The sequence below is a fragment of the Lathamus discolor genome, chromosome 11 (assembly GCF_037157495.1).
Source record: "Lathamus discolor isolate bLatDis1 chromosome 11, bLatDis1.hap1, whole genome shotgun sequence".
Taxonomy (NCBI): Eukaryota; Metazoa; Chordata; class Aves; order Psittaciformes; family Psittacidae; genus Lathamus; species Lathamus discolor.
In genome coordinates this window covers 5,535,305-5,553,830 of record NC_088894.1, presented here as the reverse complement: position 1 = coordinate 5,553,830, position 18,526 = coordinate 5,535,305, and the positions used below count along the sequence as shown (strand labels likewise).

The window sequence follows — 18,526 nt, the reverse complement described above, 5'->3', positions numbered from 1 at the left end:
TTGGTTAAAGCATTTTATTGTTTCCTCAGGAAATCACAAATTGACACAAACAGCAAAAGTCATCATCAAAATCTGTGAGCATGAGGTATGAGTGCCCCAATTAACTTAATTTTTATGTAGGTTTTAAAGTGTTTCATGTATTTGTGAGTGAAATAATAGTGTTTTCTAGTGTGTGTGTTGCATAACTGTAATTTTTGTAGGCTTTCTTCTGTTTAGATATGCACATCCTCCAGGCCCTTCACCCACTTTGTTGCTGCTATTTGGGCATGCTCCAGCACCTCAATGTCTCTCTTGCAGTGAGGGGCCCAGAACCAAACACAGTATTTGAGGTGCAGCCTCACCCATGCTAGGTACAAGGGAGTGATGACTGTCCTCATCCTGCTAGCCACACTTCCTCATACAGGCCAGGATGCTCTTGGCCACCTGGGAAATGTTGGTTTATGACAGCAAATTTGTGGGAAAACAATTCTAGCAAACTAGACAGGCTAACATAATAACACTGATTACACTTTGGACTCTGTTTAAGCTCTCAGATAACTGTTTGCTTTTTCTTTTCAGATGAATGAAATTGAAGTATGTCCGGAATGTTATTTAGCTGCTTGCCAAAAACGAGAAAATTGGTTTTGTGAGCCTTGTGTAAGTTAAGGATTATGATAGTCTAGCTAATACACTAACCTGGTAATTCTCATTTGACTGTTATTTGTTATCTGTGCCCACACTGTTTTAAACGTGTGGTAGTTATTGACTCAAGGAGAGCTGCTGTAGTTTACCAAATAGTTTGTGGTTGTGCATCATCCTTTTACTGGAGTTAGACTATATCAAGGTGTCAGCAACCAGTTCACAAGGTTCTCTATCTTCAAATATAAGAGATCTCCTCCTGGGTTATCTGTGCTTGCGTGTGGTGCTTGCACTCAGGATAAGATTTCTGAAATGTGAATGTCTCTCGTTTTGTAGGCATGAATCTCGGAATTTACACTTGTTTTTCTTTCATGACTAGTTAATAAATTGTCTGTTTTCTGTTTTTGTTTAATACTGCACCAAACTTGGGAAAACTCCTTAAGACTATTGAGTATGTAACAGATCATATTCTCTCTTGGGCCCAAGTGAAAATTAGAGAATTTGCAAGATTTGCCCTAACATATCCTACGTATTTGGAGGGGACTAAAAAAAAAAATAAATTAATAAAATAGTGCAATTATTATGTGTTTAGTCGAGATACTTGTGTTTCCTTACTGTGTATTTTGCCTCTTCCTCTAGAGCAATCCCCACCCATTGGTCTGGGCTAAACTCAAAGGTTTTCCATTCTGGCCTGCTAAAGCACTGAGGGATAAAGATGGGCAAGTTGATGCCCGTTTCTTTGGCCAACATGACAGGTGGGAATTCAACTGAACTATGTCTTTGCGCTTAAAAAATTCTTGTTGTAACTTTGTGCTCTTGGATTCTATCTTTTGAACCTTGATGCTAGTAACTGATGTAATACTGTAGCGTATTCAGTTTAGTTTCTTGCATGATGTCTGTAGAATGTAAGTCACACATTCTTAAGTTTAATACATATGTAATCTCAGTGAGTAGGCAAGTTAGTTCCTGTGTCTGGTTTTGTGCTGCAGAGAACTGTAGTTCTTAGAAGTGGAAGAGGGAAATCAAGTTGTTTGTTGTCTTGGGAATAAACACACAATTGTAGATTTAAAAAATATAGAGAATATAATCTGTGTTGAAAATGCTGGTTTTGCTCTGAAAGGAGTAAAGTTTTCTGTACTTGTGAACTCTCTGCTTAGATGGAGAAAGCCACGATGAATACGAGTTGATATGTCATGAATTGAAAATATAAATCTATACAGTTATAAAAACAGGTACTGTAAACACACCAACTGTATAGGGCCATGAAATAAGTAAGTAAAATTTCCTGGTATGTAAGAGTCTTGGAAGGCACTGTTTTCGACTCTGCTTCATTTAAGGATAAACAATACCTGTCCAATACTTTTTGACAGAACTTTTCCAGGCACTGAGGAGTTGGATCAATCAGACATGGGGTGTAAAATGTCTTAAAAAATGTGGTTGTGAAGTCTTTTTTTTAGTCTTTTTTTCCCCTGATATACTTTTTATGTTTTTCTGATAACTGTGACAGATGGAAAGACTGCTTAGCAAGTCATCTTACAGTTACTTAGGCTGTTCTAATTAGGATTATTTTGTCATGCGTACCAGTGTTTATTGATGTTTTGTGTGTTATTAGGTAGAGTAAATGAGATAGTGATAATGCAAGACATGCAATTCGCTTACCAAAACTAAGCTAACTGAACTATTAAAAGAAGAAGGTAGAGGTGGTCTGCTGAAATGATCTGTGTGCATAACTATATGATTAGGTTAAAATAAATTGGTATGTGCATGTCAATCCACAGTATGACATGTAGTTATATTATCTTTTATCTGCCTGTTTTATATAGGGCCTGGGTTCCAATAAATAATTGCTACCTCATGTCTAAAGAAATTCCTTTTTCTGTGAAAAAGACTAAAAGCATCTTCAATAGTGCAATGCAAGAAATGGAGGTTTATGTTGATAACATTCGTAGAAAATTTGGAGTATTTAATTACGCACCTTTCCGGACACCGTATACCCCCAACAATCAATACCAAATGTTATTGGACCCTGCAAACCCAACTGCTGGAACTGCAAAGACAGACAAACAAGAGAAAATCAAACTGAACTTTGATATGACAGCATCACCTAAGATTCTAATGAGCAAGTCTATGTTGAGCAGTAGTACTGGTCGTAGGATTTCACTGACAGATATGCCACGGTCACCAATGAGTACAAACTCATCAGTTCACACTGGATCTGATGTTGAACAGGATGCGGAGAAAAAAGCAAGTTCCAGTCATTTTAGTGCCAGTGAAGAATCCATGGACTTTATTGAGAAAAATACAGGTAAAAAAAAGGGGGACTAGAAGGGGGGACACCGGACTTTGCTTTTGGCTCATGCTGTAGTTTTGTTCCATGTACTTATCATAGACAGACTGTATTATGCAGAAATTTTAGAAAAAGAGATGTATTTAACTTTCAGTATCACAGATACTTTGTCACATTGGGAGGAATAAATCATGCCCAAAAGTGATCAAACACGTTCAGTTTAAATAGCAGGAAATAGTTGTAACTATCAGAATGAATGGGGAGTGGAAGTAAATACAGAAAGATTTAGAATTGTCATGATTAGGATGTATTCTGTTTAAAATTTCATAGCTCTTTTTCAAGGCAATGAGCTTAATTTATATTGCTCCCGAGAGAGCAGCTAAAATATGTTAAACTTACAGTTCCATAGGCAGAGTGGATAAAGAGAAAAAGGAGTATAGAATACAGAATTTGGACTTCTCAGACTTCTATGTAGTCAAATGTTAGCTAATTTTGTGGCGCTCAAGCAAACTACTTAATGTTTTTCATCCATAAGAGCAAGTTCATTGCTGTCTGAAAACAGTGATTAAGCAGTATATTAATGTGAGTGCTTTAAAACTTTGGGTTTGGTGAAAAGATGTGTTTGTGTAGAAAACTCAATCGGTGTGTTCCATGCAATTTTTAGATAAAATGCTGTCTATTAATTTTTTTTTATTGTTATAATATTATTTCTAGCCAGTAAAGGATAGGCTGTGAAACTGTCTTTGAATACAAAGTGTCTTGTGATATGATCCTGTCTATCTTAAGAAGGTGATGACAAAGTGACTGTATGGATTTAAATATATGAAAATACTTGGATTTTTCAGTAGGGTAATGTCAGTTGTCAATATGTCAAGAGGAAGAATTAATTTTATACATAAATTATGTATATGTATGTGTATAGCTTTTATATTTAAGGTGCAGCTAACAGATATGCGGAGCTTTTAGTATATTATAACATATATTATAATATGTTATTATTCCTTTGTTGTAGCGGAGGTAATCGTGGAAAGCTATTTTGTGAGATTAAGATAACAGAAGATGACAGCTGTTATCCCATTACTCTGGATTCATCATTATTGGCAATTCTGGCAAATTTTTCTAACTTTTCTTCAGGCCTTATTCTCCTGCATAGAAATGTTGGATTGGACTTAACAGCAGTTAAACTAAAACATTCAGTTTCCTAGCTGGCATGTCTGCCTTTATATATTACAAATGCTAAATTAGCGATACCTACTTTACATATAAACTTAGCTATCCTATTACTGGAATCTGTATGTTTCAATTAAAATGTAAAACATAATTCAAGTAACATGACTGCACTATCCTTGAACAAGAACATTTTTATTTGGGTACCCCTGTTGTGTATTTTGAGTGATGTGTAGAAGATAACTTGGAAACAGTTACTGAAACAGCAAATACTGCTACCATTTAAGAAGCTGAAAATGTATAGACCATCCTGGGTGTACTGAGGAAAAAAAAGTGACCACTACTGAGTTTAAATTGACACTTTCAGAGCATGAAGTAGAGATTTAACAGACATAAAGTAGTCCCTTGTGACAAGAATTAATCATGTTTTTAGGTAATGGCCTGTAGATGCTTCCCTTTCTGGACTGGCTGTTTCTAGAAGTTTGGTTTTAAAGCATTATTTCACGGAGAACTTAAAGGCCCAGAGCACAGGATTGTGCTTAAATTAGAATATTCTTTTACCTTATCAGAGACATTTGGTCAGTGTTTTCCCACTTGTTAATGTTAGTTATCTTTGTTATTGTAGCTAGAAAATGTGGTAGGTTGGAGTTTCTGCATGTACTTACATGCATGAATTAAGATAGATAGTGATTCAGAGTGTCAGAATTCAACATTTAAAATAACCAGGTCTTGAAAGGTAGAAGCTTTCTGTCACTGCAGAGTAGTTTTGAGTTTAAACACATTTGGCCCAATTATATAGCTGCAATAAAATTATTTTCCTTAAAATCCTTCTTTATTAAATTAAAATAAAAGGGATAGTTTTAACTTGCGAAGCAGGTATAACACAGTGTAGAGAATAGTAAACAAAAATCCTTTCCCTGCTTGTGTAGGTTTAAAAGCTGCTCTGTCCCTGTGAATATGGCTTTATTGTGATTATTTTAAAATCTGGTTTTATTAATTTTGTACTTTTCCTAGCTTCTCCAGCACCAACAAGAACGGGTCAAGCAGGGAGCTTGTCAGGCAGCCCCAAACCTTTCTCTCCTCAAGCATCAACACCAATTTCTGCTAAGCAAGAAAGAACTTCCACTCCAGGAAGCATTCTGAATCTGAATCTTGGTTAGTCTTGACCTTTGAAAACCTGATACTGTTATAACTGAATAAATTGTGTGGTGTCAGTGCAAAATAATATGAACAAACTTGCTTGTATGTGACTTTAAATGAGCAAAGGGCTTTAAAATAAAGACTTTGGGAATGAGAACTTTAAAATTTCTCCACAATGAGCTTGTCTTTTTACTAATACTTTGACATTAATGGGAGGCTGGAAATCCAGATCAGGGAGACCTCCTTGTAGATTAGATAGAGAAATTTGGATTGCAGGACTTTTAATATGTATGCGTATGTAGGATTCCTTGGAGAGGTATTACAGTGTCTTGTCTTCATCTTCCTCCATTCTCCATTTTTTCTTCTGTTTATATCCTGCCATGTAGTAAACTAAGGCTATGAAGGCCTTGAATCAAATGAATGTATTAAGGGTGATACAACCATTACTGCTGTGGAATTAGTGTGGATGGGGTGGGGTGATATAGCCCAGGAAGATAAAACCTAATGTAGCAAACATTTTCAGCACAAGGAACACATTTTCCAAAAGTATTGACAGAGAAAATATCCACATAATCGATGCATACACTTTGCATGTGAAATAGGTAGTATCAGAGAGGAAGAATCCATTGTTTGTTGTAAAGTCAGTTTAGAATTATTATTTAGCCTATAATTCTAAAGGAAATGGAATGTGTTTCAGACCATCTGCATTGTTACTTGGTCAGATTTGTTTTACCTGTATCTCTCTTCTTTTTGTAAAATATTTTTCTTTATTCCTTTTTCTTTTTCCAGATCGTAGCAAAGCTGAGATGGATCTGAAAGAGCTGAGTGAGTCAGTCCAACAGCAGACCACTCCTGTGCAACTCATTTCACCCAAACGACAGATACGTAGTAGGTTCCAGCTTAATCTTGACAAGACAATAGAGAGTTGTAAAGCACAACTTGGTAAGTGTATCTCCAGGATACAATGGACAGCTGAAGAATACACTTGAGGAAATGTTGAAGTTCAAAAGAATTTCTCATATAGTAAAACCTTAAATATTGTTTGCATTATAATAAGAGTAGAGGATATTTGTATTCTTTGAGGCAAGTAGAATGCACTGAACTGTTGAAAAACAGTGAGACCTGATGTTTCAAATCTTTGGCAAAAGCTTTATTTTTTAATCTGTTTTTGTACCATTCTGATGTAGATAGAATGACAGAATCACATATTCTTACTATTTGCTTTTTAAACAGAAAAATTAGTACATCCGGTCACACAGGACCTGAATTGTCTTGGAATCATTAGTGTTGTCTAGCACATAAAGATGTTCTGGACACTAAAAAAATTAGAGATTCTCCTCATAAACCTTACATAGTCTAAAACTGATTCTGCAAACATGCATATAACTGACTTCAAGCAGGTGAAGTGTTACTGAATTTAAGGTGGCTTCTTGTGGATAAAAAGAATTCCTCTTTGTATTTGCCAGCATAGGGTCCTGAGATGAACAAAACAGCTTGCAGGTAGTGGAAAAAAGCAGTGAAAGAAGGGCCATTGAATGAAATAAATATGGATTGGAATATGTGGAAGGAAATTCTTGCACATTCTGGCATTGAGATAATAGGGCACTAAGTGATTGTTTATAGCTTAAGGACTGGCAGTTAAGATAATGGTATGTATATACTTTGTTCCAGTACATAGAGTATTTGTTTTGGTAATATCAGTCAGTCTGATGTCAGCATGGAATGTACTTTCCTCCCCACAATTAGGAATAAATGAAATATCTGAAGCTGTTTATACTGCAGTAGAACACAGTGACTCTGAAGATTCTGAAAAATCCGACACCAGTGACAGTGAATATAGTGATGAGGATCAGAAATCAAAGAATGATCAAGAAGATGGAGAGGACAAGGAAGGTACAAGAAGTGACAAAGAATCACTGAGCTTGAAAAAAAAACCTAAGCCCCCAGCACAGAATGAAGACAAGGAGGAACTTAAAAGCACAAGTCCAGAAGTGGAGAAAACAGATGACCTGGTCAAAGAAAAGGCAATTTCAGACACTGAAAAAGAATTTTCTGAAAAGGGAAAAAGTTTACAGCATCCTGCAAAAGAAAAACTGAAAGGTAAAGATGAAACAGATTCCCCAACTGTGCATCTAGGACTGGACTCTGATTCAGAGAGTGAACTTGTCATCGATCTAGGAGATGATCATTGTGGCCGTGAAGGAAGGAAAACCAAGAAAGACCCTAAAGAAACTCCTCCTAAACAAGATGGTAGGCCAAAATTCTTTCCTTCCTCCTGTTCTCTAGGGCTGTTACCAAAGGCAGAGTTGCCACCTTTGTTTTTGCATTGAGATAAAAATACATGTACCAAAACAATTTTTATGAATGATTTTTCACTCTTTACGATTATGAAAGAAGTTTTCAGTCCCCATTATAGTTCATGCTTTAAATAAAACACATTTCTTTGAGTTTCCTTTCAGCAGCTTACAACTGTGAATATCCATGACACTTGTTCTGTGGCAAACATAGAATTTATTTTGCAGTTTTCATGACTTTCAGTTGAATCTTTAATTTCCATAGACGTCCCAAAATCACAGGTGTAGAAGCTGGAACTTATCAAACAAAGAAATTGTATAAGGTCCCATTGAAATCAATGTCAATGCTATTAGTAATAATGAAACTAACAGGTAAGTCACATGTATTGTCCCTGAGAGATTCTCCGTTTTTTTCTGTGTGTTGCTAAAAGAGGAAAGCAATTTCAATTTATTTATGTATTCATAAGCAGGGCAGCTTTATGAATTCCAGAACCACCGATTCATGTATTACTAGTGGCCAAAATCAGTGATGGTAGAAATAATAAGGTTTTTGAATAAACATAGATATCTTAAATACACTGTATATTTGGATGTCAGTGCCAGTTAACCTTTGTTTAGAAAAGGTTTTAGTATGTTATTCCTTCAGATATTGTTCCTTTTAAATGTTTTTCTCCTAAAAGAAACTGGGATGGCAGATAACCCAGAACCATCCTAAGAAACACTAACCTCTCCTATACCTTCTTCAGGAGATCAGGCTGTTATGAGTCCAATGTGTTGGTGAAAGGCTGGCATTACATTTTATGTTTGTTTAGTTGTAGGTAAAACTCCACCTTCCTCCAGTGCAAGCAGCCAGTCTCTACCAGAAACTCCAGTACTTACCCGCTCTGCAGCCCAGACTCCACCAGCCGGTGTGACAGCCACTACTAGTGCTTCTTCTACTGTTAGCGCTCCATCTGCAGCCACTGGAAGCCCTGTGAAGAAGCAGAGGCCTCTGCTGCCGAAAGAAACAGCCCCTGCTGTGCAGCGTGTGGTGTGGAATTCTTCAAATAAATTTCAGACATCTTCTCAGAAATGGCACATGCAGAAGGTGCAGAGACAGCAGCAGCAGCAGAGCCAGCAGTCTCAGTCACAGCAACCTCAGTCCTCTCAAGGGACAAGATATCAGACAAGACAAGCAGTTAAAGGTATACACTTTGTAACTCAATGTGCCTGTGGTGCCATAATTCCCCAGTAGTGATCTCAGTGCTCCAAGGCTGCCCACCCAGGAATTCTTCTATATAAACAAAATCTCAAAGTGTGGTTCTACTCTGATAAGTGACTTTAAAATACAACAACTTACTCACCATACCTGCTCTTTCTGGTGTGTATTTAGAGTCATATCTCCTTATTTTAATGACAAAAAGTTTGTGTATGTATCTGTATAAATATTTTTGCTATTTTTGGCCATCACAGATTTGGGAGAGTGAACTGATTTATTTCTGGATTATATGATGAAACCATTAACTATTCCACTTGCATGATTACCATTATCACCTCCATGTCTGCAAATTGGATCCACTTTTATCTGACACAGATAAACTGAGCTGTTCAGTTTTTCACAGAGTATAATTTGACAACAGTGAAATTACCCAGGCTACATTTGTCTTTGAAATCCCTGTCGCTTAACTCTTAACAATACTTTGATGCTATTTACTGAGCAAGCAGTAACATTAGACTGTTTACACAACTACTTTCTTACCATTCTGTTGCTGCAGGTTTCACTATTAGTAAGCACATGGTAGTATAAACCCATGCTTCTATTGCTTCACTTCACAAAACAGCAACTTATGTAAATCTAGCTTCATTTGTAATTCCAAGTTAATAAACAGTACTCTTTACTGGTGTGCCTGATGAATAGACATTCTCTAGTCTGCTAACACTGCTGGCAAGCCAGTACTTTCAGACAGAACAAGGTGTAGGTAATGGGTCACATACGGACCTTTAGCAGGGATACATTTCTCTGCTCCCAAACCACTTTTGTGACTGTCATTTAAGAAGAGTTACCTTTGTACAGGTAGACTGCCCAAATTTAATACAGAAAGAGTCAGTGAGAAAAGTAAATGTGAAACCTGTGAAGCTGTTTTTTAACAGACTCATACTTCAGTGTAAAAGCTTGATAATATTGGCTGAACTTTAAACGTTCAGCCTGAGTTTGTTTTAGCAATATATTTACTGTTGAGCACATCATAGCAATGTTCCATCCTAAGTACCGTATTCTAGAAATATATCAAATGAAAATAGAACTTATAGAGATTTCTTTGATACTGAATTGGCATAAAAACATAGTATGTTGGTATAAATGTAAATAACTTTCATTTCAGTATTTCCTGTTTTGAGGATATTGGCAATGAAGACATCTTTTATAATATAAATCATTAAAAATAGATTGAAAAGTGTTGTCTGAAAAGGTATTTTTTAAAAATATTCAATTATCCACTGTTTATTTGAAACATTGACCAAAGACGAGAAAATTTTTCTTACCCAGTTCGAGTTAAATTTATGAATAATTTCTTTGCTTTAATGGGTTAATCTAAGCTGGCGTTCCTTACTCTTTGGCCAAGCAAGGGCTAATGTTGATCTGGATATGTGTATACTAAACATGTTGCAACACTAATAATAATTAGTAGCATTAATAACAAAAGAATTGAGAATAATGACAGGAAGTATTGTATTACTAAAGCAGGCTTTCTTCAGCAGGGGCTTACTAAATCTTGTTTCAAAGGAAAAAGAAATTCAATAATATGTTTCTAAAGGATGCCAAATGAAAATGTCAATGTCTAACTTATGCTCATACATTCTAACTTGTGCTCATGCGTATATTAGTTGGGAGTTCTCCAAATTGAGAGGTTAGGAAGTGGGATGGAAATGTCCCAAAATGGGAGGAATACAGATCTGTGGGAGACTTTTGTACTGGTCAGTCTAAAATAATAAGTTTCAAAGATGTGTTTCCTTCATTACCATTAAACCTTAAAATTATGTACATGTTCAGTGGCTGGGTGCTGTAAAATTGATTGATTAAATGTCACCATTCTATAGATAATGTCTTTCAACTGGTTAGGTGCACACATTAAAGTTAGGAGTTTGCCTATTGATTTTTAGAATTGTTTATGTTATTTATCTGCTGTATGTTCTCTTTTCTTAGCTGTGCAGCAAAAAGAGATCACCCAGAGCACTTCCACATCCACTATAACCTTGGTTACAAGTACTCAACCTATTTCTATGGTTACCAGTTCTGGATCTGCAAGTACACTTTCCTCCTCAGTTAATACAGACTTGCCAATTGCAACAGCTTCAGCTGATGTGGCTGCAGATATTGCTAAATACACTAGCAAAGTAAGTTCTTGAGCAAGGTTTTCATTGAAATTTTATTTTGAAGTGAACTTTCACATTTTTGACATTTCAGATTCTGAAATAATGTTATTCTTAGGTTGTCATATGTTGCAAGTTCATTCCACTAGATAGGAACAGCTAGATTTCAACACAAGAGTGCTGAACCATCTTTTTAGAGTTGGCTGAATGCTGCCCTTCCAAGCCAGAGTATGTATAAGATAGGCTTCAGCTGCTCAGACACTTCAGACCCTCTCCTTCTCACATTCTGCCACTGCTGCTGCTTATTTACATTGTATTGTGTTTTGGACAGGTACAGATGTCTCCTCAGCATCATCTTTACAGTAAATGTTAATTTCTCTGTGTCCAGTAATACATATACAAAAATGTACTTAAAACACTTGTTTTAAAACACTTCATCAGATGGTAACTTGTCATAAGTGTGTACTAACAGAGAAGCCAAGTTGTTAAAGAGAAGATGTGGTGTAATACTTGTATCATAATAGTGACAGGGAGAGATGGGACATTAGCTTTTCATATACTCTCTTAGATCTTTAAAAAATCAACATGAATGCTATATAAGGAAATAAAGTTGAGTACCCAGGCATTAAAAGCACCAGAATTAATCGTAACTGTCAACTTTCAGTATTCTCACTCAACCATATGGTGTTGGTGGGATTGTCAGTGGTCAGGAAATGCCTTATTATTATAATTATTATTATTATTATTATTTGAGTTTCCCAGACTCATGGTTGTGTCTTTTTCTGTTTCTAAATTGTATCAATGGCAATTTCTTGCAAAAGAAGGTGGTGAAGCAGCTCACTAGTTGAGGACACTTAAGGATCAGAGTCCTGATCAAAAGTGTTGTCTTCCCCCTTCTAAGTAGTTCTCTAAAAGTGGACCCAGATAAACAGAGGGAGATATGGGGCATTGTTGGTAGTAATATAAGCTCACATTAGAGTAGGAGAAAGGAAGTGAAAGTGGGTATCTATTTTAATAGATATATCAAAGAATTTATTTTTCGTTTTGTCTTTCAGATGATGGATGCCATCAAAGGAACAATGACTGAAATATATAATGATCTGTCAAAAAATACTACTGGAAGTACAATAGCTGAGGTTAGTGTAAGACTGAAAACCAATATTGCTTGTATTGTAACTTTAAAAGTTGCAAAAAAGTATTTTTCTATATAAAAGTACCATATAACTGTACCTACAAAGTGTTAGATATTGAGACTGTGTAGAGATTCTGATTTCTATGCTGTTTCAGAAGTAACAATGGGCTCTGTGAGACAAGCAGGAAACCATTGGGCCCAGATCCTTAAAGCCTTTGTTGAGGATTTGATACTGTGTCACCTTATTTAAAGTCAGAAATGGAGTAGGTTTTTGCAAGTATCGTTTCTTTAAACCATGTATTTGTCCACCAGAGGAAGATTTGAATTTACTGCTAGATCAGGAGCGTATTCCAGTGATGCGATTATGAGTACAGTTTTTAATACTTTTTGCATTTTTAATGCAGTGTTATCCATTGCATTTAATTCGCTCCAAAGGTATAACTTTTAAGTGTTCAGAGTTAAAGGTGTGATGATTTGTTTGCTTGCTATAATCAAAATAAGGAAATCACAGTGTTGAACAATGATATTTGTATTCCCAATCCACAGTGAATGAAAAACTTGCTTTCCTAAGCCTTATATCGTTAAAAAGAAAACACAGTAAATGAAATGTTATACTAATAAATGCAAACAAAATGGATGAATAGGTTTTTGATTCCAGTCAGAGAAATTTGAGATTCAACTAATTTCAGAGGAAGCAAGAGCAAGTTTAACACAAGTGCTTTTTTGTTTTCCAACAATTCTGTACTGTGTATGGTAAGCAAATCTAGCAAACGAGTATTTTGAATGCTTCAGGTTTGCCGTTTGGGGTTTGCTATGAATGGTTTTGTCCTCATGTTGATATGAAAGGGCCTTGATGTAATTCATGATCAGGCTCTTCGCTTGGGGCATCTTTTTCTGTATAATTACTACGTATTATACACTGCACCCTGCTTGTTATTGATAACTATTAATACTTTAATATTTAGATACGGCGTTTGAGGATTGAGATAGAAAAACTTCAATGGCTACATCAACAGGAGCTCTCAGAAATGAAGCATAATCTAGGTATGAAAATGGCAGCCCAAAATAGTGTGTCAGGTTTTGTCCTAAATAGAAAATCCAAATGCTTGTAATGTGTATTGTCTTTATCATATGATACCTGCAGATTGTCCCAGTGAAGGACAGAAAACCTCACATAGTGTGCTGTGCTGATGGTAGTGGACACCTGAGTATGTAAACAAAGTTACCTTAGTCTCCATGTCTTTACCAAAGTATGTTAGCAGCAGCTGCATACATCCTTCTTGTGTTTATGCTGCACCTAGTACACCTGGATTCTGATCCATTGTGGGTCATCTAGAACTAAAGTGTTAAACAAATGGAAGGTAATAGTTAAGGGTAAAAACCGTGGTGCTGGAGTAAAAAAAGAAGGTGGAAGACTTACATTTGTTGAGTCTCTGTTTTTATAAAAACAGGGAACAGTTTGATTTAATTTAATTTTGTCTTTAAACTCATGAAAATTATTGTTTTGTGCCTTGCTCTTTGGGGTGGAAAATACTAAACTCCTCTTTCCTCTTTCTTTGCATTTTGAGTAGAACTGACAATGGCTGAAATGCGTCAGAGTCTAGAACAAGAACGGGATCGTTTGATCGCTGAAGTGAAGAAGCAGCTGGAATTGGAAAAGCAGCAAGCAGTGGATGAAACTAAAAAGAAGCAGTGGTGCGCTAACTGCAAGAAAGAGGCCATTTTTTATTGCTGTTGGAATACTAGCTACTGTGACTATCCCTGCCAACAAGCTCACTGGCCTGAGCACATGAAATCTTGCACACAGTCAGGTAATCTTGCTCTGGGTTGCCTGTTCCACAGCGAAGGGTTAGGGTGGGTGGAATACATCGTGACTCAACATTCTTTACTTGCATGGGTGCGATGTGCCTGTGGACTGGTACACAGGAGCTGTGGCTACTTTCTTTTTTTCCTTTATTTTTAGCTACTGCAACACAGCAAGAAACAGATACTGAAATTAGCACAGAAACATTAAATAAATCATCCCAGCCCAGTTCAAGTGCGCAGCCTACACCTACAGAAACAGCCAGCACCCCCAAGGAAAAAGAAGGTTCAGCTGATAAAAGCAAAGAGAATGTTACAGTGAGTATCATTGTGGTCACTTCCGTCAAAAGCAATATGTAAGATTTCTCTGAAACCTGCCCCTAAAGGCTTCCCTGGATCAGCCAGGAATTAATGATCATTTTGCATATTTCAAAGAGTTTGATTGGGGGAATGAGATAGGAATTTGTGGGGTTTTTCTTCATCTTGGCAAAAGAAATCTCCTTCTGTCCTCTGAGAACACCCTTTCCCCTTCACTCATTCCTGATAAAACCTTGTGTTGGCTTGACTCATCCTTCCAGCCAAAGGGGACTGGACCTCTTTCTCTCTCTCTCTCCAGGACCCATCAGTGTAGCTTCTGGTCTGGATCTTTCGATACAAGTTGCCTTCTGATAAGCAATACTGACTGCAGCACTTCCAAGCCCTTCTTGCCTGGGGGTTCAGAGGCCAAGCTCAAGACCTGCATTCAAATCAACTTTATCACAACAGACTGCCACTAGGGTACCACAATGTTCCATAACACTGATACAACAATTCACCTGGATCTACAGTTAACGGAACAGTTACGAAACCCTCCATAGCATCTACTCTGATAGTATTCAGTAGGCAAGGATGAGCAAATGCTCTAATAAAAGGGACTTAACATTGCATATATAGAAAATGTTTATAGAGAAGATTCTGCTTTATAGGTAGGGCTTGACTATTAGCAATTTCAGCATCGTTTTTCTTCTGCCCTTGCAAGGTTTATTACATGAAAAATTTTAGGGGGGGGGCTGATCCTTCAAACCCTTACACATGATCCCCCACATCAGTAGGAGCCTTGTTGTATTTTAAAATATTAAAAGCAAACTAATTTTGTAGTATTGTGATTCCAGCATGATGTCTCATTGAGATAGTCCTATAGAATTGGGAAGCATAGTAAACTAGAGAGCTGTGTTCATTTCTTGACACTTTTGCTACTGTCTGGTGTTAGATCTCTGGGCTTGACATGTCATCTTAAGGGAGTAACCTGGGAAACAGATTTGTAGAGGGAAAAGGATGTGCTGTTCCACCTGGATGCTTTGGTTAAGTTAAGCTCTGGCTCAGTCAGTGTTTGTACACGTTGTTTGTGGCAGCACAACCTTTGTATTACTGGGGAAATAGGGGATGGGAGAAAATCAATTACCTAAAACACTTGCCAGGGAATATTCCAGTTACACATCTCTGGAATTGCTTTCACGTAGATGTTCTACCTGAAACATCATGCTGTATGCATTGATCATGTTCATAATTTGAATTTTGTTTTATTAACAAAGCAGTAACCTGTGAATTCATTAAGATGCAAATTTTTAACACAAACAAAAACATCCCACATAAATTTCATATTCTAATAATAATAACAACTAGGTGGAATTTATGTAAAAGCTGAGACTTCTACTGAGGTTGCCTGTGCTGTCTCTGCAGATAGCAACAGGTGTGACAAGCAACCAGCCTATAAAACTGGTCCAGGTACCGCAGACCACCACCTATATTCCAACTACTCAACCCACAATTGTAAGTACAATATCATCATTTCAAGTCTGCAGTAGTAGTGTTCCTGGCATTAAAATTGCTAAGTATTTCTGGGGGGTTGTCTCCGTCTGCTGTTCTATCAAGAGATGAATTCACTGGTATAGTCTCAACTTGCAGTGCAAAATGTCTTATTTTGCTGTGCAACATTCCACCCTTTCATTTCATCATTCATTATTACAAGGATTCAGAAATTGTCATTAAGTATAGTGAAGGCATTGAGGGCAGTCAGACTTCCACTTTACAACATTATTATGTTGGTTATCTCTCCGTTTCATGTATATATTTGGCCACAACATCAGTGTAAATATATAGAATACATTTTAAATATCTTTTAAATATCTTTTTGTCTGTTGTATCCTAAAGAGATTTAATTATTTCAGAGCTATGCTTGATATTCCTGTGACATCTCAGTAACTCTGAAAGGAAACGTGCATTCATCAGTAGTGTATCTCCCATGCAGCCTTGCACATTAATGTTACGAAATTATGAGAAATAGCCTTGGAATCAGACTGGTTTTTCCATCAAAGATGTAACCAAGGAGACATGAACTCCCTGGTGTCTCCCCCAGGAGGTGGGACACAAGTGCTTTCCGTTTTTGTATTTTATGCATCAGGATATCCCATAATTTCAACTGGTCATGTTCTGCAGAGCTCACCTTGGAGGCAGCGTGGCAACTGAGCTGATATCCTTCTTACTGAGAGGCACATGCTGATACTGCCCCAGTAGCTGAACAATACGTTTTGCCTCAGGGCTGGCATCAGCAGAGAAGCCCACATGTAACTTCAGTTCCCTTTCTGACTAAAATAAGATGATTTATAACGCAACTATGAACCACTGGAACAGTGTACCTTAATCACACTGTGACCGTGAGGCCTGGTTTGCAATGGAAGTTACTCTCTCTCTCCTTGTGCACACCCCAGAGCTCCCCCAGCTGTAGGATACATGTCTCTGTGTGTGTATGTATGAATACACACACATGCACACACACAGTATTTCATAGCTATTAGAGTCCACACAAATGTTACTGCTCTTCGTGGGGATCACGACTTTTCACATTCCTAGGAGCATTTTAACTTGACTCCTTTTGTCTCAACTGAGAGCACTGTGCACCTTTGCAGCATTGGCCTGAAGTTGCTTGGACTGAATTACTATAACAACAAGGTTTTATGTGTGTTTTAAATTCAAACAGCAAACATCAGAGACATCAGGTTTTTCTTTTTTTTTGTGAGTAGCTGAGAGGTTGTAAGATCATAAGGTGGTTTTGTGTAATACCCAGAAAAATGGCAGTTTCCTTCATTGGTTTTCTGTAATACCCAAGTGTATTGAGTTCTGTAAAGCATAATTGGAGTGTCTGAAAGGTTTCAACCTTTATTTGTGCATGTTTAAATCTTTGTACACATTTGCATTAGTCTTGCACAGCTACAGACACCTCTGTATTCTAATGACTGCACGTGCAATTTAAGTAATTTTAAACCTTAGTGCATGTTTAATATGTATGCAAAATGTACATATGTGTAAAACTGGCAGAGGTGGAAAATTACCTCTCAGGGAATGATCTTAACACACTTAAGGAGTCTCGCACATTCCATGTCCCGATCGCTGTAAGAATGGAAACATTTTCATTGTGTAGTTGTGTATTTACAAGGTTACTGTGGCAGCCTGAATTTCCCCACCTGTAGTACTAACAGTAGCTTACACAGTGGTTTCTTTAGGGTTCAATTTGCACTTTGTGTCCAACTAGGAACTTCCTCCTCTGAACAACTTCCCGTGTATCTTCTGGGTGCCATTTCCATTGAACCCTCTGTACACATCTGAAATCATTGCAAAATGGCAGTAATCTTTAATTTATTTAGCAAATTGGTTCCATGTTTGTGTTTTATTATTTCTGCAGTTAAAATAATGTAAAAATACAAATTCATCATCTTTGCATTCCAGGGAATGGGATGAGTAGGCTTCTGGAAGGCACAGACTGTCACAAAGGAGCTGATACGCACTCTAGGCTGCAACCCATCTCAGTAGGGATACTCACAGTCCCTGCTGAATACCATCAAGACACTAATGCGGTTTCTTAAAACAGTGTGGGCAAACACTGGGCTTCAGTGAACTTGTATTTCTTCTTCCGTGTTCTCTTTGGAATGTCACACTACCATCAGGGGGAAGATCTGTGCATCCCTTTCAGATTCCTCAGGATCTCACTTCCTGTCTCTTCCACAACATACTGTGAACTGAAACGGATGCAGTTGTGCAGCACTGGAATTGTGTCGAAACATACTTGCAGTTTGTATGGTACAGACATTTCTAGACTTTCTCACATTTTTGGAGGAAGGTTAAGATACAGACTTGAGATTCAATAAATCCTTTTCCAGATCTTCCAGAGTGACGTGACCTTAACCAGATTGTTTAACATTCTCGTGCCTTTGTGTCTGCATCTGTAGAACCAGTTGCCACCTATAGAGATGTCCTGAGATGTCATTTGTCGAGATGTATAAATCATGATCTGTACGATGGCAGTGAAAAGTTTATTCTATATTAATATTTTTACAGGGTGTGTAAGACAGTTCCCAGTGATGCCAATGTTTTCGCTATTGATTTGTGCAAAAGTTAACTTAAGTACTTTTCTGTTCAGATGGATGTTCTTTGTTCACTTCTGTGTAGACTGAATGCATGGGGGAGTTCCTTTTGGGGAAAAATATTTAAGTAATGTGTAACAAGAATATGCTTATAAACGAGGGTATTTTTGTACTCCAGTTTGATTTGTCAGAACTTTTTCAGATGACAAAGGATTTTCTTAGCCCTTTTTCTTCTTCCCATGCATTAGTTTTGGGAAAACACAGAACTGGATGTAACTATGGATGTAACTCTCCAAGCACAGACAGAGTGTGTACAGTACCCGTAGGACCACCTGTCCCT

General features: G+C 37.2%; 1 protein-coding gene across 7 annotated transcripts in view; it reads left to right on the top strand.

Annotated features, from left to right (window-relative positions):
* The window catches only part of ZMYND8 (zinc finger MYND-type containing 8), a 48,228-nt gene extending 30,245 nt beyond the window's left edge, over positions 1 to 17,983 (top strand). Inside the window, exons 8-22 of one of the 7 annotated variants that reach the window (XR_010615459.1) lie at positions 30 to 85; positions 559 to 636; positions 1,258 to 1,373; positions 2,442 to 2,923; positions 5,087 to 5,227; positions 6,002 to 6,154; positions 6,959 to 7,462; positions 8,319 to 8,690; positions 10,688 to 10,878; positions 11,910 to 11,990; positions 12,952 to 13,030; positions 13,558 to 13,797; positions 13,950 to 14,107; positions 14,406 to 14,627; positions 15,509 to 15,596. Coding sequence is in view for 3 of the 7 variants with exons in the window: in XM_065692064.1 (XP_065548136.1) it covers positions 30 to 85; positions 559 to 636; positions 1,258 to 1,373; positions 2,442 to 2,923; positions 5,087 to 5,227; positions 6,002 to 6,154; positions 6,959 to 7,462; positions 8,319 to 8,690; positions 10,688 to 10,878; positions 11,910 to 11,990; positions 12,952 to 13,030; positions 13,558 to 13,797; positions 13,950 to 14,107; positions 15,509 to 15,706 (2,849 nt within the window). In the remaining 4 variants the exon portion in view is untranslated. Of the gene's footprint in view, positions 1 to 29; positions 86 to 558; positions 637 to 1,257; positions 1,374 to 2,441; positions 2,924 to 5,086; positions 5,228 to 6,001; positions 6,155 to 6,958; positions 7,463 to 8,318; positions 8,691 to 10,687; positions 10,879 to 11,909; positions 11,991 to 12,951; positions 13,195 to 13,557; positions 13,798 to 13,949; positions 14,108 to 14,405; positions 14,929 to 15,508; positions 15,806 to 17,551 lie in introns of those variants that run through there. The other 6 variants (XR_010615460.1, XR_010615458.1, XM_065692066.1 and 3 more) reach the window with 6 other exon arrangements.
* Positions 17,984 to 18,526: the final 543 nt, after the last annotated feature.